General features: G+C 48.9%; 2 protein-coding genes across 4 annotated transcripts in view; one reads left to right on the top strand and one right to left on the bottom strand.

The window, feature by feature from the left end:
* The window catches only part of Nt5dc3 (5'-nucleotidase domain containing 3), a 57,503-nt gene extending 47,413 nt beyond the window's left edge, over positions 1 to 10,090 (top strand). The window contains exons 13-14 of the mRNA XM_021661174.2: positions 3,578 to 3,642; positions 5,711 to 10,090. Coding sequence (XP_021516849.1) covers positions 3,578 to 3,642; positions 5,711 to 5,963 — 318 coding nt within the window. The 3' untranslated portion in view covers positions 5,964 to 10,090. The remainder of the gene's footprint in view (positions 1 to 3,577; positions 3,643 to 5,710) is intronic.
* Positions 10,091 to 12,181: 2,091 nt separating this feature from the next.
* Stab2 (stabilin 2) overlaps positions 12,182 to 22,206 on the bottom strand; it is a 169,786-nt gene continuing 159,761 nt past the window's right edge. For all 3 annotated transcript variants that reach the window (XM_060377857.1, XM_060377858.1, XM_060377856.1), the window contains 8 exons: positions 21,696 to 21,861; positions 21,475 to 21,581; positions 19,657 to 19,776; positions 18,727 to 18,867; positions 16,710 to 16,817; positions 15,951 to 16,079; positions 15,090 to 15,206; positions 12,182 to 12,710 (listed from right to left, as the gene is read on the bottom strand). In XM_060377857.1, coding sequence (XP_060233840.1) covers positions 12,654 to 12,710; positions 15,090 to 15,206; positions 15,951 to 16,079; positions 16,710 to 16,817; positions 18,727 to 18,867; positions 19,657 to 19,776; positions 21,475 to 21,581; positions 21,696 to 21,861 — 945 coding nt within the window. In that variant the 3' untranslated portion in view covers positions 12,182 to 12,653. The remainder of the gene's footprint in view (positions 12,711 to 15,089; positions 15,207 to 15,950; positions 16,080 to 16,709; positions 16,818 to 18,726; positions 18,868 to 19,656; positions 19,777 to 21,474; positions 21,582 to 21,695; positions 21,862 to 22,206) is intronic.

Raw genomic sequence — 22,206 nt, forward strand, 5'->3', positions numbered from 1 at the left:
TTCTATTATTAGTTATCTCTTATCTTGTGCCTAATTTATAAATTGATCTTTGGTATAGGCATGCACACATAGGAAAAACAGTACATATAAGGTTTGATAGTGTCCACAATTTTAGGTTATTGGGGCTTGGGGATGTACTCTGAAAATAAGGGAGATGGCTCCTGCCTGATTTGTATATTTTTTAAAGATTTATTTATTATGTGTAATTGTTCTGTCTGCATGCACACCAGCAGAGGGCACCAGATCGCATTATAGATGGCTGTGAGCCACCATGTGGTTGCTGGGAATTAAACTCAGGACCTTTGGAAGAGCAGCCAGTGCTCCTAACCTTTGAGCCATCTTTCTAGCCCTTGGCTTGTATCCTTTCTATGACCAAATGCACAAGTGACCTGCATGTGAAGACTGTGGTGATTGCATTACAGTTGGCTCTGGAAACAAACAGCTTTTGTTGCTATCCGCACCCCTCATGAAAAATGTTCTATGCCTGAGAGAGTGTTAGCGCTGACAATATTTCTGTGACAGACAGAGTGAATTACACAAGACATAGATTAGGGGAGCAGGAGAAGGGAGTTAGCACTTACGTTTCCACCCTGATTTCATAGGAGAGGAAACAGGCTGAGAGCCACAGTCACTCTTCTGACTAGAGGAGTAATTAGAGTAGTCTGCCGCCTGAAGCCATGCAGGCTGGCTGACTTAAGGCTAGGGCCTTCTGCTTGTTTCCTCTTCTCCGCTCTCGGGGCGAGCCTGAGAGTGTAACCTGCATGTGTCAGTGATTCCGGAGCTCAGCAGAGAAATCCTTGGTGTTGGCCTCACACCCGCGTACACACAGCTCTGGGGTCTCTTCCTGCTGCTTCCCCTCAGCTCTGAGGATTAGAGTGCTCTGTCGGGCATGGCTGCCACGTAGCACAGGGTGAGGCTGATTAGTTAAACATATCCAGATGAGTGTCTTTCCCCGTGCCCTACCTGCGCCATCACCCAACCTGGAAAGTTCCATGTTTCCATTGATCTGATGGCTCCTGCTTCTCCAACTCTCGCAGGGTGGTTATTTTCAGAATAAACAGCCCATTTGTTAAGAAACGTGTCCTGTGAGATCAGGTTTAATTTGGGGAAGAGCAGCGCATTGTCGTTTAGAGTTAAGCCTGATGAAATAAGCAGCAGAAGAGAATTTCTTCCTTGGCAGTGAAGAATGTTTAAAGTCGTCGTGACTGAGAATGATAGAGCTGGTGTCATAGACCTCTGCAGGGCCTGTTCAGGCCACGTGTGGACTTGGGGTCAACAAATTTCTTTGAAGGCCAGAGAGTGGATATTATAGGGTGTGTGGGCTGTGTCCTAAGCACTCAGTTTTTCTCAATGCAGCCATAGACAGGGTGAGCACACAGCTGTAGCTGTCCCAATAAGCCATGGATGCTGAAATATAGATTTCATTTTCATGGACTTATTCTTCTGTTTCTCAACCATTTCATTAAGAACCCCCATTTGTCAGCTCACAAGCAGACAGTAGAGTGGGTACTTCCTGGATCTGGCTTACCTGGTGGCAGCTGTTGGGCTGGCCTGGTTTCGGTATCCTGTCCAGACAAGGGGATGGGCAGCGATGCATTGGTCAACCTATGTTTTGCACACACAGAGCTGATTCTATTGAGTGACAGCTGTGCGGAGGAGGATGAGTGAGTGCCTGTGGGTTTCTGGTTAGTCTTCCCATGTTAGCTGCTCACTCTGGAGGACACGCTTTTCCTTTAAGTGAAAGAAGTAAGTAGTAATAATAAGTTAGTGGGTAATAATTTAATTAATAATGAAGCAGTAATAAGTAATGTTGTCATAAATAACTTAGACCCAAATACTTTCAAGTAGACTGCAGATACTTGAGGCTTGTTTGACAGTGTGCCTTGGAGGGGACAGAACTGGAGAAGGGATAGCACAAAAGAGGTAGGTTTTCTCAATTAGAGGGACAAGCACGTTTAGATGCTGATAACATGGGTATAGGTGAGGAGTTTGCTAATGCCTAAGTGATGGAGAAAGTCTTGGAAGGGTAGGAGGGAGGGAGCCATAGACGTCAGAAAATCTTTCACATTTCCTTAATGTAACATTAGAGGATAGAAAAACTAAACCTATCTGCTGCCCTACTGTACTGTATAAGTTAAAAACATTTCAGTGCACATTTCCAGATGTTCTGCAGTTAGAATCTGTGGATGGAGCTGGGTGTGGTGGTACACGCCTGTGATTCCAGCAGTAGGGGAGGCAGAGGCAGGCAGATCTCTGGGAGCCAGACTGGTCTACAAAGTCCAGGCCATCCAAGGCTACACAGAGAAACCCTGTCTCAGAAAAAAAAAAAAAAGACAAAGAAAAAAAAAAGAACCTGTGGATGTACTGGCATGCACCCCAGGCCCACTTCTCAGCCATGTGTTCAGACTCAGGGAGAAGGGGTAATAGGCACCCTGTAACATGTATTTATTATGTAACACATGCGTATAAGGTGTTACATTCGTATATGGATCTATTTGTATTATGTTTATACATAACCTTTCATGTCTCCATAATTTTACATCTTAATTTGTTAAGCTGTTTGTCTTAGATTTAGTGGTGGTTTGTGTTTCTGTGTGCGCGTGCTCGAGTGCTCACGCGTGCACATGCGAGTGTTCCGCCTCATTCGTGTGAGGTCAGAGGATATCTTGCAGGAGCTGGTTCCTGCTACCAGGGATAGAACCCAGATCACCAAGCTTGGTGGCAGGTGCCTTTATCTGAGCCATTACTCCAGCCCTAAGCCATTACTACCATGAAAAAAGCAAGTTGGGGAGGAAAGGGTTTATTTGGCTTATACTTCCACATTGCTGTTCATCATAAAAGGAAGTCAGGACAGGTATCTGGAGGCAGGAGCTGATGCAGAGGCCATGGAGGGGTGCTGCTCACTGCCTTGCTCCTCATGGCCTACTCTCTGCCTGCTTTTTTACAGACTCAGGACCACCAGACCAGGGATGGCCCCACCCATGATGGGCTGGACTCTCCCGCCTAAATCACTAATTAAGAAAATGCCTTACAGCTGGATCTTATGAAGCCATTTTCTTTTTCTTTTCCTTCCTTTCTTCCTTCCTCCCCCCTTCTCTTCCCTCCTCCCTCCCTCCCTCCCTTTTTCCTTCCTTCTTCCTTTTTTTCCGAGACAGGGTTTCTCTTTGTAGCCCTGGCTGTTCTGGACTCGCTTTGAGGACCAGGTTGTCCTGGACCTCACAGAAATCGCCTCACTGTGCCTCCTGAGTTCTGTGATTACAGTGTGCCACCATGCCTGGCTTGGAGCCACTTTCTTAATTAAAATTCCCTCCTTTCAGATACCTCTAGTTTGTGTGTCAAGTTGACAGAAGACCAGCCAGCGCAGTAGGTTTCTAATCATGGACAGCTGAAGCTTCTCTTTGTGTGTCAAGAAGCCAGGCTTTCACTGGGGAAAATGCATTACATCACACAAGTGCCTGCCCGTTAAGACTTAAGCAGTAGGATTCCTTCACAAAAAGTTGCCCATTAAGAAATTCTTCCTGCTAATGAGTGTGTTTGAAAACAGAGCCCTGGAACCTGATGGCTTATGTCCCTGCAGGTCCACAGAGATGCTGAGTCCCAGCTGGTTCTGCAGGAGTGGAAAAAGGAGAGGAAGGAGATGAGGTAAGTGGGTCCTTTTTGTCACCTGTGAGAGCTCTGTGCATCAGGAAACATCCCACTTTAGCTCCCAGGTGACTGTGACTCTAGAGTGTCCGGGATCAGTTCTCTGCTCATGGTGACCTATGGTGTTTCTTCAAAGCCACTTGTGGTCTCCATCTGTCCTCTGCCTTGTGGTGGTGGTGGTGGGGCTTTTCCTTCTCCATCTCCTCCCTGCACAGTTGTTGGTGCTGACAGCACAGGTGGTTGGTGCTAGGCGTGAGCTCCGGACACACAGGGATCCTCTGGATCCACAGTTGCTCCTGCAACTCAAGTTATGCTGCCTGCTGTTTTAGGAAGCGCCTCCCTTTTCTTGGTGAAGGAAGCCTCCTGTTGTCAGAAGTCTCATGAGTATGTCCTTAGGGAAAGTTGTTCATGGGGAGCCTTTGTGTGATGGATGCTTTCACACTCTCTGTGAACTGTGTGTGGTTGGTCCCATGCCCTGGCATAGCCTGAGATTTAAAAACTGGTTGTTTCTGGTGTTCTGGGGTCCCCTGAGCAATGGCAGGCTGACTTGACGAGATATTGGGGAGTTCTACAGAAGCTGAGCCTATATTGAGCCCCTTCCTTAGCTCTTCCTCAGACTGTTGGCTGGCTCAGGCTTATCTGGACTTGATTTCTTTTGCTATAAAAATTTTAGTAGAGGAGAGTAGGGGAGGGGTGAGTCATTTGACTGTGGGACCCCTGTGTCTGAAGGCCTGGGTCTATCTGCAGTGCAGATCACTCGCTTAGGAACCTAAAATAGCTCACTAAGGAAGCACTTCACCTGCCCCAGAGTCCCTGCGGGTTTCTCATCTTTTTTGTTTTGTTTATATCTCTCATTTTTCTGTTTGGGCTTTTTTTTTTAATTGTATAGGAGCATTTAGCTTGCATGTATGTCTGCACCTCGTGCATGCCTTGTGCCCATGGAGGTCAGAAGAGGTCATCAGATTCCTTGGATGTTATGGACAGCTCGGGGCCGCCGTGTGGGTGCTAGGCACCAAACCCGGGTCCTCTGTGAGAACGAAAAGTGCTCTTCACCACCAAGCCAGCTATCCAGCCTCTCCCCGCTTTCACCACCACGTTTTAATGAGATGTTGCAGTAAAAATTTAAATACCATTTGTGTTGTTGACCTGCAGAGACCAGGTTGGGGTTTTTGAGAGCTGCAGCTATTTGATAACTTGCGTCTGTTATTCTCTGGTAACAACAGACAACGGCTACTAGTAAGTGGCTTTTACGCAGTTATGTGAGCTAGGCCTTTGCTATATTTGTAACTGGCTTAACACTGTTCAGATGGTATTAATCGGTTTTGCTAGGACCCTTTGTATAGATGCTGACTGAGAAGGATGTGCAGAGGCCTGCCACCTTGGCTCAGGTGACTGACTGAAGATGTTGTAGGCTAGGCTGGGAAGGAGTTTGAGGAAGTATTCGAAAGTCGTCCTGGAAGGTGGTGATCAACAAGATAATCGTAATTCCTCCCAGAGAGAACTTGGGGCTTTATAGCAGTTTATTTCTATGCCTTGCTTAGTTCTTGGTCTATAAACATGGGGAGTTCTTTGTCTCGTTACCTCCAAAACAGCTCTCTGCTCTGATTGGCCCGAGCTGGCAGTTGACACTGTGGCCTTGACATAGTCTTTTAGCTGGCACAAGTGGGGAATGTGACCAGAGCTATTTGAGAGATGGTGGTGTTTCATGGTTTCTTTGTTTTGTAAGACAGAGTCTCTTTGTGTAGCCCAGGTTGGCTGCCTGATCTGATGATCTTAGCCCCTGTGGTAAGATTCTGGGCATGGCCCATACCTGGCTTATTTTGTATAGCCCAGGCTGGCCTCTTGATCTGACTTCAACCCTGCTGGAACTGAGGTTATGGGTGTGGGCCCATACCTGGCTATCAGGGTTTTTCTTGATTGGTAATTAGGTCTACCCTAAAAAGCTAATTGGCTTTTTCTCTCTAATAGATTTTTGTTTTAAAGATATTTTTCACTTCAGTATTTAAAAAAAAAAAAAATCAACCTTTAAAACTTTTCTCTTTGCTTTTTTTTCTTCTTGACACTTCAGAGAAATGACCAAAAGTTTCTTCAATGCCCAGTTTGGGAGCTTGTTCCGCACAGACCAGAACCCGACCTACTTCCTGAGGCGCCTGTCGAGGTTTGCTGACATCTACATGGCATCTCTGAGCTGCCTTCTGAACTATGACATCCACCACACATTCTACCCCAGGAGGACTCCCCTGCAGCACGAGCTCCCCGCATGGTCCGACAGCCCCTCTGCCTTCAGGGCCCCTCTGCTGCAGGGGCCTCAGGCTGCCTGAGGAAAAAGCCAGAAGCAACCATGCCTCACAGAGGGTTGAGTGGCCTGAGAGTTGTTTTCCCAAAGACTCAGACATGCCTTTTGTAGGTTTTCTACCTTACCACGAGACTGTCCTGTCCAGGTGGAGACAGGAGCTAGCTGCTGGAGTCTGCTGGCCCTCCTCCACACAACAGCCATGAAACACTGAGGCCGTGTATCTTGTGGAACCAACATCACCTTCTGAGGCAAGTGAGATAGTGAGACCTCTTGATGCTGTGCTCAGTAGGTCAAGCGAGGACACGTCTTGATTCTGTGAGACATTTCTTGGTTGTTTACATTAAGAGCACTGGGGACTGCGAGAGCATGGTACATGCAAAGACAAAGCTGCCTGGTTGCTTAGGGAGCCCCACCTGCAGCCAGCTCCCCAGTCCTCTTGTCCTAGGCTTTGGAAAGCTTTTGCACATGTTGTTCCAAGAAACCATAGCCTCCCAGAATGACGTGGAGGGAGAACAAGAACATTTGTCTTTAGTGTGTACTTGCTTTGCCTGTCCTGTGCTGGCAAAGCAGTGATGGGGGTTCCCTCCTCCCCCAAAAGGGGTGAGGGGACAGCAGCTCTAGTTAAAATTGCCTTTCAGCCAGTGGGGCAGACAGTGTAGAAGACAAAAAAAAGAAGCAATGCCTTGGGGCCCAATCTGTGGCCAGCGTTAGCCTGTGTGTGTGTGCTAGGACACCCAGGCAGGACATGGCAGCTGGCAAATGGAAGTCACATTTCCTTGGGGCTCAGTCTATGGCCAGTGCTAGCCTGTGTGCTAGGACATTCAGGACACAGCAGCTGGCTAGTGGAATGTCATATTCCATGCTGAGAGCCAAGCTGAGGACATCTCTTTTCTTCCCCTTCTGGAGGAAAGAATCCTTTATTGCGTCCATTTTGCAGTATTTGATGCTTGGGTGCCACAGGAATGGCTGCTATTAGGGGACACAGTTCTGTCTAACGGATGGTGTTTTCACTGCAAACGCCACATGAGTGCTTGTGGCCAGATTAGCCTTGTCTCATGTGGCCTGACTCATTTAAGCTTTTGAGCTAATGTGGCGCTGCTGCTGCTTTCCCCTCCTCCACACCCTCTCCTCCCCAGGTAGGAGGGAGCCCAGGCTGGCCTTGGACTCCATCTTCCTGCCTCAGTCTCCTGAGTATTGTATCATAGGCATGCAACTGTGGTGCGGCATACGTAGAGAATGGCACGACCGTGAAGGAGGCTTGTGTTGAGTGCTTGCTATTTGGCGTTTTTACTGAATTAAGTAGGTCACAGCCAGGTGTTGGCAGGCTGCTCACTTGGCCTTCTGTGGACAGCCTGCCAAGACGCAGAAGGTAAGCCAGCTGTCCGGTGTTCGCTGCGATGTCACGTGTTATCACGGGGATCTTTGATGTTGGTGTGTCCAACAGCACCACAAAGGGGACCCTCTGGACCCCTCCTCCTGTGCTGAACTCTAAACACTGGGTTCCAGCATTCCGTTCCTTTTCAGAACGGGATGGGTATTTTCTGTTTGCTTGTTCCCCAGCGTTAGTGACCAGGCGGTTTTGGCCACTGGCATCCAGTTGCCAGCAGGTGATGCTGAGCAGTGCTCAGAGTCCAGGTAACAAAAGGGTGCATGCTGCTTGGGATGCCCCTAATTTCTGCTTTGTAAGGGGCACGATAAAGAAGCTAAAAACAGAATCTTTGGTCTAATCAGATCATCCTCGGGTGTAGATTAGATGCCAGGTACAGAGGTTTGTTTACTCAAGACTGACACAGAACTGCTTTCTTGGATGCCTACAGTAGTGACCTAAGACTTAGGGGAGAAAACATCTCCTTTACAGCCTGTTCCTGTGTACAGGGGAGAAAACATCTCCTTTACAGCCTATTCCTGTGTACAGGGGTAGCAGTCCTGAGGCCACCAAACGTGAGGGTGCTGACATCAGCTGGCAGGTGCACGCTCAAGCCCGTGCTCTGGCGGCTGGTCTGGTGTATCGTCCTTGTAGGAAGAACGGGGGAGTTCTCCGCTGTGTTTCTGTCCTTATCTAGAGCAGTCAGGACCAGTCTGAACTTGTCCCTGGGACCCTTTGTTGGGGTCTGAACTACTGCATGGGCATCTTGTTCTTTCTAGAGTGTTCTTTTGTGTTCACATTGATGACAGTATATAGATAAAAAAGGGGTGGATCTTTTTTCCACCTTAAAAAAATCAAATTGTAAACAAAACAGTAAAATTATTTTCAATATCTTTAAATAGTATTTCTTCTTGACATTGCTTAGACTGATTTTCTAAGAATCATGTGAACAAAAATTCAGTCTAAGGGCGCCCTACCAGTGTGATGTCCAACAAGGTTCCTGGTGTTAGCAGGGGCTGCTGGAGCAATTTGCTCTGCTGGGCTTTTCCCGGCATTGCTTCTTCATAGGAGAGCTGGCTGTAAACATATTTTAGGTGCTGGGCTTTTGAGACTCTTGCTTTCCTCCTAAAATAGCACATCTTTTCCCCTACTCCTGCCCTTCCTTCTTCCCCTTCTCTCCCTCCCACACTTTCTTTTCCCCCTCCCTTCCTCTCCTCCTTTGGCCTCTGCTCTCTAGCCATGTTGGTCTCTCTGTACCCCCTCCTTCTCTGCTTTCACCATCAATACACCTGCTACTGCTCTGGTCCAGTCTCAGGCTAAATTAGCAGTTGTTTGGAAGGCATCCCCCCTCTTATTTACTGCAAGGGAGAAGTGGAAAGCAATCATGCCTCCTACCTGATTTAGCTATGGTGAAGCCATTTATGGCTTTCCTCTCTCCTCTCCTTCCCTTTCCTCAGCAAGTATTAAACACTGAAATTCCTCTTTGTCCAAACACTCACTTGCCAATAACCCACTTGGGGGCTCTTGACTAAAATGCTCAAAAGACTAAGTGTGGCTGGAGGCAGGGCGCCTTCATCCTAGTCAGCTGCTTAGGGAGCCCACCCATGCTTTTCCCTCTTAATGATTCTCTCCCTCTCTGTTTGTTTGGTTGGTTTTTGGGACAGGGTGTCAGTATGTAGCTCTGGCTGGCCTGGAAGTTCCTTTGTTAATCAGGTTGGCCTCAACCTTACAGAGATCTGCTTGCCTCTGCCTGTGTAGAGTGTTGGGATAAAAGGCGTGTACCACCATGCCTGGCGTGATTTCCTTTTGTTTGGAAAGGAAAACCTTTCTTCTGTTATTTATGTTTTTGGCCTTGATATTTGGGAGTTAGGTTCTTAACTCAGCTGACATTTCAGAACACTGATAGGTTAAGCCAAGGGAAGGAAGACAAGTGGAGCTCTTCTGTTAAGGGAACCATTTTCATGTTTGCAGACCACTCCCTTTCTGGGGCCCCACAGGAGTGGATACGCTGTTGCATTGGGATCTGATTCACTGGCATAGTCCTTGGCTTGCTGGTTCCTCTTATGGGGAGATTCTTTGCTTAGAGCATGTGGAGGAGCCTCCCAGCCTGGATACAGCTCACTTAAGGTGCGAGGGAGTGTGTGGTGTCACCGCAGGAGCCACTCTCTGCCCTCATGTATCTATGTCCTCGTGGCCATTGGTAAATACCAAGTTCGTGCCCTGCCAAGATTGCTTCATGGTGGGTCTGAGTTGTTGCCCTTGTTACTACTATGCTAGGCTAAGGACTGTGGGTTGATTCCTCCCAGCTGCTGGGGCTTCTTGATGCCACCCCTGCCTTGTCCCACGTCACACGCCTTTCCTGGGGATGTATAATCCCTGACTGTTCCCAATGAAGGTCCAAGGGCCTGGCTTCTCCAGCACTACTTTGGGACAGCTCCAGAGCCCCCACTGGGGGCTACCAATACCTTTCTGTACTTGCCTTGCATTTCAGCACCCACCCTACCAGCACCTACCCCTTCCCCTCCCAGGTGTCCATCTTCCTGCATGTAGCATTTGTTTCCAGGGTCTCTTTGAACACGCTCCTGTGTTTTTCTGTTAGCACAGGTTTGAGCTTCAATGTCGTCCCGTTTCCTGTGTAGTGGAATGATTGTGCCTGTGTGGTATCATGGCATGGTAAATGCAAAGTTGGTTTACTATTTATTTGGAATGTGACTTTGCTATTTGTTCTACATGCTGATTATATGTTGTGATAATGAACTTAGAGCCAAATAAAAGCTTGAATTGTATCTCTTGGTTTGTTGGCTGCTCATCAGTCATGCGTACTTTAAGCCAGCTGCGAAGCACGTTTCCCCCGGAGTTTGCGGTTCTGCCTACCAAAGAAATCAAAGGTTAAAACCCGAGGTCCTAGGGTTGGAGTACAGCTCAGCAGTAGAGTGCTTACCCAGCATGCTTAAGGCCCTGAGTGTGACTCCCAGCACCTCAAAGTAGGATTCTAATGGGTCCACAGAAGGGGACTGAGAAAGGGTGGAATGGAGGTTGTTTTTGGGGCTTCAGACAGACACAGACAGCCATAGACAGAAACTTGTGTGAGCTCTGCCTTGGGCAGGTGATGGGGAGCAGGCATATGCAGGGTAGGGTGGCGATGGTGGGCAGGTGAGGGGACAGGCTGCGGTATACCATCCTGGAAAGCTAGAGGTGGCAGTTCATCTGTGTGCTTGCAGTCATTTCCCAGGGAAGCGAGGGCATGCTGGGGAAGTACGGAGTTGAGGAGTGTGCCGAGAATCTGCTCCCGGGTTTGGGTAAGTCTATAACTATTTTGAACGCCTCTCTTTACACTTCTTACATGGGTGGACACAGAGGTTTAGCATCTGTAGCTTACCACTCACGGTGCTGAAGACCCTCTTTTCTGTCTCCTGTGAACGTCACCTTTCCCGGGTTTGATCACTTACATTTTTGTTGTGATGATGGATGTCACAGAGCCACCAGCTAATCTCTCCTGCATTCGTTGTTTTGGGCGTGACTTCTGGAAAAAGTGGCTTTACTTTTTCATGATGTGTTGTCCCAAAGGTCTCTGTGGAGAACTGGGGCAGCTTCAGTTTCCTGGAGTTAGGATGGATTTTATGACTTTCTGAACTTCATGCAAACTTGAGTCAGGAAACCCCTAATGTGATGGAATGAGGCAGTTTGGGGTATACAGGTAAAAGAGAGAGGAAGTTGCTGCTTGCAGGTGCCTGAGGTCTGTTCAACCCAGCCTTCCACCCTGCCCCCTGTAGTAACTCCACTCTGCTGACACTGCGCCCTCATGATAACCGGGGAGTGAGAAGTTGGGAGGGTGATAGATGTTACAGAGATGGCTGTTAAAGCATGCTGACTTGTGAGCAACTGTCCACTGGGAGGGAGGACCAGAAGTTCACAGTGTGCTAAATATTTATCCTGGATCCACAGATGTTAGTCTGTAGGCCCTGGTCTTGGGGACACAGAACTCAGCTTTGCTGTCCCAGTCCCAACAAACCATGTCTCCTGAGGCTGCTCAGTCTCTCTGGACTTATGCTGCTTATCTGCAAAAGTGACCGGACTGATGGTTTTAAGCCTTTTTATTGTTATTCCCCCTCCCAACCCCCAATCTCAAGAACATTTTTTTTTATGCTAGCTTAAGCCCATGATCCTAGCGCTCTGGAGGCTAAAGCAGGGATGTCTGGACATTAAGGCTAGCGTGGGCTATGCAGGGAGGAGAGGGAAGGAGGTAGAGGGGGAAGGGAATAATAGCATGCTGTGGACAGGGTGCAAAGAGCACCTCGGTTTCTAATGATGTCAGGGTCCTTCGTGGCACATGGCAACACTGCATCTTTCAGGGGTTTGTTGCATGGATACTATAGCTCAGTCACATCAGATGATGGGCATTTGGGTTTTTCAGAATTTTGGCTGCTATGCACAGTGTCACTGCTGGGCATGGTGGCACAGGTCTTAGCACCCTGGGAGGCAGAGGCAGGTGAATTGCTCTGAGTTTTGAGGCTTGCCTAGTCTATAAAGTGAGCCCAGGACAGCCAAGGCTGTCTCAAAAATAAAAACAAAACCAAAACAAAGTGTCAGCATGAGTACACGTGAGTCTATGGGTGTGTGTTTCTCCTGGGTATACACCTATGAGAGGTAGTTTTGGATCCTGTGGTAATTCTGTTGGACTGTCTGAGGAGCTGTGAGACATTCCCACCAGCAAAACATGAGAGATCCAGTTCACCACACCCTCACCAATGCTTGTCCTCTGATGGGCCATTTGACCTTTGCTCTTATGCTGAGGGTGAAGTGGGCTCTCATTTGCTTCAAGTAAATAAAACCAAGGAATTGATAAGACAAATGTTGGCCAATCGAAAGGGCTCTAATTAGTTTCAATAGTGTATTCTGCTTTCATAGTTTAACCCCTCCCAGGCACACAGTGACTTTTTTTCTAAAAACATTTATTGAGTATATCCCTGTGGCAGGTACTCCTGCGTACTGGGATACAAAGCATGTGAGGCAAAGCCCTGTCTTTGACATTTAAAGTCAATAGGAAAATCCCACAGGATCACAGCTTCCCTCCCATAAGATAGAGCAGAACAGAAGAAGTGCCATCTGAATGTACAAAGAAGATCAGAAGAGGCTCCAATAGAGGTCCCCTGAGTGGTCCTGGCAACATGGTGCCTTACCCACAGAAACAACCCCAGATTCACCAGAGGGGGGAGGTATGGTTTCTGAGTGTATCATGTGTTAAAACAATACATGATCCAAGAGATGGCTGGTGTGGGGAATTCACAGTGGCACTGCGATGGCTCAGGGCTCATGTGGTAGTTGGTGGCTGTTGGCTGGCTGCTCACATCAGGATTTCAGGACCCCCAGAGAGTCGCTGCTCTCCATTTCCTGATCTTCAGAGTCCTGGAAGACAGGGCCGAGACACTAGGGAGGGGGCTGTCCATCCTGCTACTGCACCCTTCTGGGGAACACTGCTCTGCTCTGGGGCCCCAAGCATGCTTCTCCTCGTTGAGCCTTTGCTCATGATGCTGTTTCATATAGGCGGTGGGGTGGGGCCAAAGCATGCCTCTCCTCCGGGGCACATGCCACGCTGCGGCCTCATGGGGAGAGGGTGCCAGTTAGGGCTGCTTATGCTGGGGCCACACATGCTTTGCTGCTTGAAGTTGCCTGTGAGGTTCTCAACAGGGCTGTTCCCCTGCTCAGCCAGCACCACAGGAAGAGTCACCTCACAAGGAAGGTGTGAGGGTTACCGTGGTGATTAGCAGGGTTATAAAAACCCCTTCAGACGGAAAGTGCTGAACAGGGCAACTTCGAGCCTTTGAGACCCTGAACAGCTCACTCCCTGCCGGAGAGCCTTGCTAAGCCTCCTGCTGTCACTAGCTGAGTGGCACCGAGGGTTGACGAGCAGCATTGCTGCATGCTAACAAAGGCTTCTCTTTGGAAAGTATGGAGATGAACAGGTACCCACCCTCCAACAGGAAAGGCAGAGAATGTGGCCTGTTGGTGTGCTGGGCTCAGGAGTCCTATTCCGGGAACTTTTTGGCCACTTGCCCTGACTGAGTATAGCTGAGTCCTGCTCCTAGCCTGCTCCCCCTTTGCACCTGGTGGCTCTGCCGCACAGGAAGCTGAGGATCCCCGTAAGGCAAAGTGTGGGAGGGTATGGAGTGCATTGAACAACTTAGCACCTCGTGCCCCAAAAACTTCCTTATTTTTTTCTGGTGTTTTTGAGACAGGGTTTCTATGTAGCCCTGGCTGTCCTGAAACTCTCCTTGTAGATCAGGCTGGCCTTGAACTTGCAGAGATCCGCCTGCCTCTGCCTCCCAAGTGTTGGGACTAAAGGCATTTGGCACCATACCTGGCCTCCAGAAACCTCAAATGGCCCTAGTTTCAACAGAATGGTGCCGTCAGACATATACCCATAATCCAGTACAGCCCATGTTGAAATGTTGGCACAATATTTTTACGTAGGTTAAGAAACAAAACAGTGGGGCTGGAGAGATGGCTCAGCAGTTAAGAGCACTGTCTGCTCTTCCAGAGGTCCTGAGTTCAATTCCCAGCAACCACATGGTGGCTCACAGCCATCTATAATGGGATCTGATGCCCTCTTCTGGCCTGCAGGTGTACATGCAAAACAGTACTCATAAACATAAAATAAATAAATCTTTAAAAAAAAGAAATGAAATAGTTTGTGTTGTGGTTATTTCTCAACATATTGCAAGGGTAAATCAATCTGCTGCCATAGACACTAATCCCCACAGGGTGCTGGCTCAGGGTTCACACCTATTGTAGGAAATAATCTCAAAGTGTTTGTGCCAGAAAACTTTGTAGTGGTTCAGTGACAATGGAAAAATTCAGCTATACAGCCAGCACATGGGAGGCAGAGGAGGCGGGCCTCTGTGAGCTCTCCACAGCCTGGTCTATCTAGTGAGTTCCAGGCCAGCCAAGGCTACACAGAGACCTTGTCTCAAGAAGTAAACAAGTAAATACCATATGTATTCAATTTAATGGGATTTCCAGAGTCATTTTTTAAAAATTGAACTCTACTATGATTTGTGGGAGAAATATTTGTCCTAAGCATTAAACTGACAGCAGCTATCTGGCTCTGGTTAGTGCTACATGAGCGTTGTTAATGCATATAAGCCCAGATTCAGTGTTCTTGGCCCAAAGAACACTGTCAGCTCAGGAGGTGTGCTGGTCAGACACGGATGCTCCGCACACTGGTTCAAGTGTTTTCATGGTTCTGTAAGGGGGAAATGCCTTTCCCTAGCTTCCCAGGCCAGAACTGAGAAAGACTGGCAGGCAGGTTACCTATCACATTTAATGTGAATGGGGCGTCTTCCATAGGGCTACCCTGGGTGAAAGTCAGAGTCCATCTGAGCTCAAGCCTCACCAACCCAATAAACAAATGGCTCCTCTTGGAAGACTAGATCAGCAGCGTCACCCACTAAAGACCTTTTCCAGCAAAGGCAAATAGCTCCCTGAGCAAGCAGCAGCTCAGGGAGAATTGATGTGGTAAGAACATCGCCAGGGGAAGCACTTCTGGCTTGCTTTTGCAAGTGGCATCCCGCCCGGCCATAAGGTAGGGGCTAGGCAGCCTCTGGTGTGAGGCTCTGCCATCTACAGAGAAGACGGGGGCTACAAACAGAAAGCTGGCTTCTGCGTGCTGTCTGAGGTGCATTCTACGAGGGCCTGTTCCCAGGGTACAGCCCCACAGATCTGTGCTGGAAGGCGCATCCCGCGCCCTCACTGAACCCCCTGACTTGGAGTGACATGGAGACTCACTGTGAAGGGGTCACTGGAGGACTCCGGGAGTGCCGGCGTTGAGCTCGCATACAAAGGGTTTTCGATATTCTCGGGCTGCTGCTTGGCAAAAGCCAAGACGTCGATGTCCTCTTCTGACTGTCCAGAAAGAGAGTCACGGGGCTGAGAGGCAGACTGCCCAGGCCACTCTCTACCTTGGGAGCCTTTCAGCAGCACTGTGTTGAGATGACTGACGGGACAGAAGGCACTGGGGCCAAGTGACAACTTCCATGTCTGCCTAGGTATGTCTCCCAAACTGTCCCCGTGTCTTGCTGCTTTTGTGTGCACCTACTTATACTTTCACTTTCTGCTGTGAGTTGAGGTGGCATAAGGGCCCTCGTCAGAAGTCAAACGATGCCAGCCCCTGGTCTTAGACATCCCAGTGTCCAGAGCTGGATATTGTGGTGTTATGGCGATGTGCCCATGTATGTGGAGGCTGAGGCCAGCCTCAGCTATTATCCACTTTTTAAAAAAGACTTGCTCTCTCACTGGGCTCGGAACTTAACGGGTCAGCTAGCCTGGCTAGCCAAGGAACATCAGGTACCCTCTGTCCTCCTGTCTCTCTCCCCAGTGCTGGCTTTACCAGCTTATGCATCCACCTGGCTTTTATTATGTGGGACCAGGGGTTGAGCTCAGGTCCTCCTGGTGGCAAGCATTTCAGTGGCTGAGCTTGCTCTCCAGCTCTCCTCCCCCCCTCACTGCATAGCTCAGCTGGCCGTGAAGTTGGGGTGTATCCCAAGCTGGCCTGCTGCATCGGCCTGCTGAGCACTGGGGTTAAGGCATGTGCACGTGCACAGCAACAGACGAAAGGCCACCCTGCCACACATTCTCAGTTCTCTTTACCTCAAAACGCTTGAAGCCAATTGTTCTCTTGTTCAGCCGGAAGTAGGAGTAGGCACCCAGAGCAATTGCACCAGTAACTAGGATGACAGCGCAGAATATGCCTGTCCCCAGGCCAGGGTGGGCAGCAGTCTGCACACAGAAAAGGGGCTGCTTTTAACCTGATGATTCCCCCAGAGAGTATGTCTGAGATCACCCTGTCCTTGCTTGCCAGACACCAGAAAAACGATGTCAAATTAACACAAGTCTAGGCCTTATTACTGCCAGGGCCTATTTCTTAAAATGACCTAAAGTGATATAAAGAACCATTTTCCCCATTTTTACATGATACTAAGCAATTGTCCAAACCACAGCTTTCCAGAGGTAGAGTGGCTTTCAAGCTAGTCTGGTTTAGAGCTATGCACAGCCATCATGCTACAGAACTTTGCAGGAGCTGGCAGCTCACCTCTTGTGCTCCTGGGGAGTTAGGCTACTAACAATAGCTGCAGACAGCTTTTCCGGAGCATGTAGGCTGTGCCGGGAACTGTTTTAAGGATTCATTGTTTCTTCCCTTAGCGTCCCCAGGTCAGGGAGGTACTGTGAACTCCTCTGTACACTCTGTGTAGAGGAGAAATCTAGAGCTCAGAGACACTCAGGGAAATCAGAGTTGAGGACTGCTCCCTCCCCTGCTTCCCCCGGACTCATCTTTTCTTTAGATCAGCAAAGTAGTCGGGTTGGAAGCTGGTGGACAGTTTGACACCGGGTCTTCCTGGCAATACTCACTGATGGCATGGGAGGTGCTTTTAAAGGTCCAGATATGATATGAATGAGCCCATTGGAGGCAATGATGTCCCACTGCAGAATGGCTCTTCCATCCACAAACCTCGTCTCCTAGGGATGTGAGAGATCTGAGACACCCTGCCTCCCACATCCCCATCCCCCACATAGGCTCCTCCATTGGCCTCAGCGCCTGGACTTCAGCCTAACCTCCCTGTGTGCTATCAAACAGCTGCTGACTTTGTGCCTCGGAACAAACTGAGCTGAGGGCTGCAGAGCTTTGGGCTTATTAATCCAACCCTCAGTGTGACAGATGAGCTATCAGGAAGACAGCCTGTCAAGGTCACTCGAGCCATACATTGTAAACCCCGAGGCTGGTCACACCACACCTCTAGGGAAGGGCTTTCCGTGGTACTCCTGGTGAGTACTAGCTTGATGGCAGAGGGGTAACTGAGGCCCCATGTCCCACCTCTGAGTTACAGTCACATTCTAACAGGCTTCAGGAGGCTCGGATGTGCACAGATGTTCCAGGAGAATCCGTCTGAAGCGCTGCCACCTGGGACTCACAGTGTCAAGCGCTCGTCTCCACACGTCACTAAGGCTGAATCATGGAACCCCTGGCAGCCTATGGATTTGAGTTCACAGTCCCTGTGCTCAGCAACACTGCCACCGTCACTTTGACTGCTACTGCACAGCGCTCACTGTCACCCTCATCCTTGCTTACCAGATGAGGAGACGGAACTCAGACAAGTTGGGTGGACTAAGTTCTTATGCTAACAAGAGGCAGAACTCAGGCTCATTCCAGGGTCGTTAGACCTGGACCTCACAGGTAAGTGCCTGAGACAGAATAACAGACCGACTGAAACAAAGGTAGAGAACAAAGCATCTTCAAAACAGTTTCCTTCCTCCGACTGAGTGGTGGCCATGCCTTTAATTCCAGCACTCAGGAGGTAGAGGCAGATGGATCTTTGAGTTCGAGGCCAGCCTGGTCTACAGAGCCAGTGATACACAAAGAAACCCTGTCTCTCAAAAAAAAAAAATTAGTTTCATTTCTAGGTACTCATAACTCCTGATCAGTCTATTCCCAAGTTTCTGGGGTGGCCTATGAGTACATAATAATTTACCATAATTTGCATTAATACCCTCCCATCTCTGGATTTAAAGCCAACTTTCATATTAAAATAATTGGCATATGTAGAGGAGTTTTAATACAGTAACATGGCTGCTCTGGCAAGGGGTCATATCTGTGTGATCTGGCTGCAATGCAGATGTGCCTTAATATACACTTTTAATCCCAAACAATTGAGGGCAAGGTGACAAATCAGAGATTTGACAGAATTAGTCAAAGATAGGATACACCCAACTCTCTTGAGAACAGACAGGAAAGAGAAGCTACTTAAGAGCAGGCGCAGAGAGAGAGAGAAAGACAGTAGAGCCTCTCTCTGTGTAGAGAGAGAACAGGAGAGTTTGTGGAGACAGTACAGTAGAGTTCAGGAGTTCATTACAGTTTGGTGCAGTTGAGTTGAATGCAGTTGAGTTTGTGCAGTTGAATTTGTGGAGCTCAGAGGCAGTTTTTCTAAGCAGAGCAATTCAGTGAGAAATCGAGAGAAGCCAGTTTGAATCAGTTAGCTTGGAGAGGAGTTTTGAGCCAGAACAGCTAAATTGAACCAGCCAGCCAGAGATCAGAAAGAACTAGAAAGGTTGAGCTTATTCAGCTGAAAACCTTCTAGGCCTAGGTTAGCAGACAGAGGCTGGAAGCTGAAGCCTTCAAAGTCCAGGCTTGCAGAATTCGGTTGTACAGAGGCTAGAAGCTTCTAGGCCTAGGCCTAGAGATAGTTAGATAGAAATGCTCTGGTCTCAGCCCAAGCCATGTATTAGTCAAGTTTGGGTACGGCTCTCATCTCATCTCCTCTTCTGAGGAAATAAAACATTTACAGGCGTCTATCAAGTGTCTACTTATGCCAGGAGCCTTGCATGTATTTTTTTCTAGCCCTCCCCATAGAGCCAGAAGATTTTTTTATACTTGGTGGAGCTGGTCCTGGCTGCAGGTAATAAGTAGTTGGCTTCCCAGCCTCGTCCTCAGAGTGGTGCCATTGACGAGGTCATTGTAAAAAGAGACATTGGCATCCGTGAGGTGGTGCTCCATGTCCCGCCCAGACAGGCTCTAAGGGAAACAAAGCAGATGAACAGTCTTAGGACTAAGCAACAGCTAGAAATAACAAGTTTTCTTAGGTGTTTGGTTTCTGGGTTCCTGCCCAACGCTCATCTATGGCACACATGGAAAGTCATCTTTATTCTCTAAAGTGAATTTCCTGGAGATGTTCAGAGCAGGTCTAGAGTGAGTACCAGGTGGACGGAGGCATCTCTCTTCAGCCCTGTGATTGGGTAGTCCCTGGAGCACACGGCCTGCTGGTCAAGCCTCCATAGGTGAATTGAACAAGTCCTTTCCTCTTTGGACCACATCATGAGAAAGGTTGGCACGCTGGACTCATCGTACCAGGGGCCCAGGCTCTTCTCTCCTCCCTGAATCCTTGCCTCTGGCCCTTATTTCCTGACTTTGGGCTCAGCCTTATGAGCTGTTGGCTGGCATCTCATTAGCAAACGAGACTTGAGGATTGCACAGCACCAGCAATAGTGGGTTTGCACTCAGCACCCCTGCTCCCTGCTGTGACTGGTTGTGGGAACCCTGCAGGGCACAGCCATCATCAGGCCAGCCTGGACTCTGCAGAGACCAGCACCTGCTCATCAGACAGGTGTGCTGTATAACAGTCAGACACTGTATATGGCTGTTTATTGCTTGTTGTTTGCTCTGACAAGGTTCTGTGCCACTTTCCAAGTGCTGGGATTACAGACTGCACCATCTTGCCTAGTGAAGGGATTTATAGCACTCTGTGGTGATGGTGACAGATAACACACTCCCGTCTAAAGCGCAGGCACTAGGAACTCCACTCACCTTACTTTCCTGTAGCCCACTGTTCTGTGGTACAAATAGGGTGCTATGGATGGACAGGTCGGTCAGGTGTTTCAGAAATGCCCGGCCTCGGGCTGAGCTGTTGGAAAAAGCCAGCACCTCCTGGGGAGCAGGAGGAAGAGTCAGATGGGCCACCCATGGAGTAGGAGCTGGGGTGGCTGGAGAAGCTGGCAGAGCATAGCCTCTGAGGGTACCCCATGCTAGGCTAAAGTCTGGCTGATTGTGCTTTCTCTCACTGGCCCTTGGGAGAGTATTAGGATGACACTTCCTTTCCTCAGTGAATCCTACAGTCCTAAAATGCTCTGGCCACTGTCCCGTTCACGCTGTGTCCTGATGCAGGTTCCCGCCCCTTCCTACAGAGCAGCGGCTGGCTCCACAGGGAGTGCAATCCCCCAGAGGCAGAGTGGCTCTGCCTCTCATGGTGCACAAAGACATTGCCATGAAGCAGAGCCACGAAGCACAGGCTGGCAAGCAAGTCATTCACACCAGAGAGAAAGGGCCGTCTGTGTACTTATTCTACACCCTCTTGATGTGGAGAGACACCTAACACTGGTCCTCACTGACCTGTCAACCACGTCTGCTATGGTGCATGCATCTCATGACTGATGGGCTCACAACTCCGGAGTGTTCAGGACGTGAGCTCAGCAGACTCCCCGTTGCTTGCTGAGGCCATTCAGTTACCCAACCCGGGCCTCACCTGCTTCCAGCCCCCAGGCTGTGCTCTAGCCTGTTTTGTTTTTTTTTTTTAATACCCAGCCACTTGGGGTGATTGGGCATTGAATCAGTCCTCTGCCTTCCACAAGGCCTCGTTGAGCTTTGTGGCCTCTTTAACTCTTTTGTAGCCATTCTGTCACCTGTGTGGATATGTATCACTGTGTGAATGTAATAGATGGCCCAAGAGTTAGTATTAGTAATTGGCTGTGGTTGCCAGTGGCCATATTACCAAGGACACAGAGGATTACATGGCAAATTGTACCAATAAAATGGACATAGCTTGTGAATTTACTGTCAATTAATAAATTCTGACGCTGTGGAAAGACCAAATTCTGTCTCTTTGCTTCTGATATAAAGTGCTCATGGTATATGAAGTGGCCACGCTGTTTTTGTTTGTTTGTTTGATCAGTTTCTTAAGCAGTTTTAGATGTGAACATAAATGTCTGTGTCGCACTGGCGAATCCGGAAGTTCCCGCATGCTCACAATGTCAAAAGTACCAAGTAAGGACCACAGCCAGCTCAGGAAGTTCCCACCCAAGTAAGGGCCACAGCCAGCTCAGGAAGTTCCCACCCAAGTAAGGGCCACAGCCAGCTCAGGAAGTTCCCACCCAAGTAAGGGCCACAGCCAGCTCAGGAAGTTCCCACGTGCTTACAATGTCAAAAGTACCCACCCAAGTAAGGACCACAGCCAGCTCAGGAGGTTCCCACGTGCTTACAATGTCAAAAGTATCAACCCAAGTAAGGACCGTAGCCAGCTCAGGAAGTTCCCACGTGCTTACAATGTCAAAAGTACCCACCCAAGTAAGGACTACAGCCAGCTCAGGAGGTTCCCACTGCTTACAATGTCAAAAGTATCAACCCAAGTAAAGACCACAGCCAGCTCAGGAGCTGCTGCTGTCCACACCTCCGTTCACAGAGGAGGAGTGACCTGTTTAAAGCTGAAGCTAGGGGCAAAAGCCAAGCCTCGACTATAGACAAGATGGTCCAGGCCTGTGGTCCTAACCCCAGCTGTGAGCCTTTGGCTTCTTTCAGAGCCCCCTCCTTTACTAGTTGCTTGCAGTGCAGCCAAGCAGACAAGGTACATACTGTCAGGAAGTTCTTGAGCGAGGGGAAGGACATGAGGACTTGCAGCAGGTTCCCACTGCACGAGGCACCATCTCCCACGTAGCCTGCCCTGCAGGTGCAGTTCACGTCTGGAAAGGAGAGGCGCAGGGGTCATGTCCAATGAGGGGAGGCTTGTGCCACCCTGCCCACTCTTAGGGCCAGATGGGTCAGGCAGGGAGCTTGCAGAGGGATGGGGCAATGACCTTTCATCCGGTAACAGAAGACATCCCACATTTCACTCTTGTTAGCCCTGGTGCCGTAGTCCACAATCCCAACAACATTTGCACCACAGTTCTGAGAGGCATAGGTTGTGGGGTAGCCGACCCGTCCACTCTCCAGCCAGCCAGCTGAGCAGAGGTGATAGTTGGCCTGAAGAGACAGGGAAATGAGTCTGGGTCACTTATAATGTCTTCTTTGCTGTGCAATCAGTGGGTTACTTCTGACCCCTGCCCAGACTCAAACTCTAGGGCCTGTTGTAGTCCTGAGCCTGGAATGTAGTAGGTCACTAAATTTTTCTCCATCAAGCCATGGATGAATGACGATGGTACTCACTTTCTCTAGGTGTCCAAGCCTTTCATACTTCTCTTTTGAGAAGGAATTTACTGCCAGACATTTACCTCAGGGAAAATGCTTCTGCTTATGAATTAACATAACTCTGATGACAAAATTCTACATTATCACCATCACCTTCACCCCTGTGTGGCTGTAATTTTA

Source organism: Meriones unguiculatus, chromosome 2 (assembly GCF_030254825.1).
Source record: "Meriones unguiculatus strain TT.TT164.6M chromosome 2, Bangor_MerUng_6.1, whole genome shotgun sequence".
NCBI classification, from domain to species: Eukaryota; Metazoa; Chordata; class Mammalia; order Rodentia; family Muridae; genus Meriones; species Meriones unguiculatus.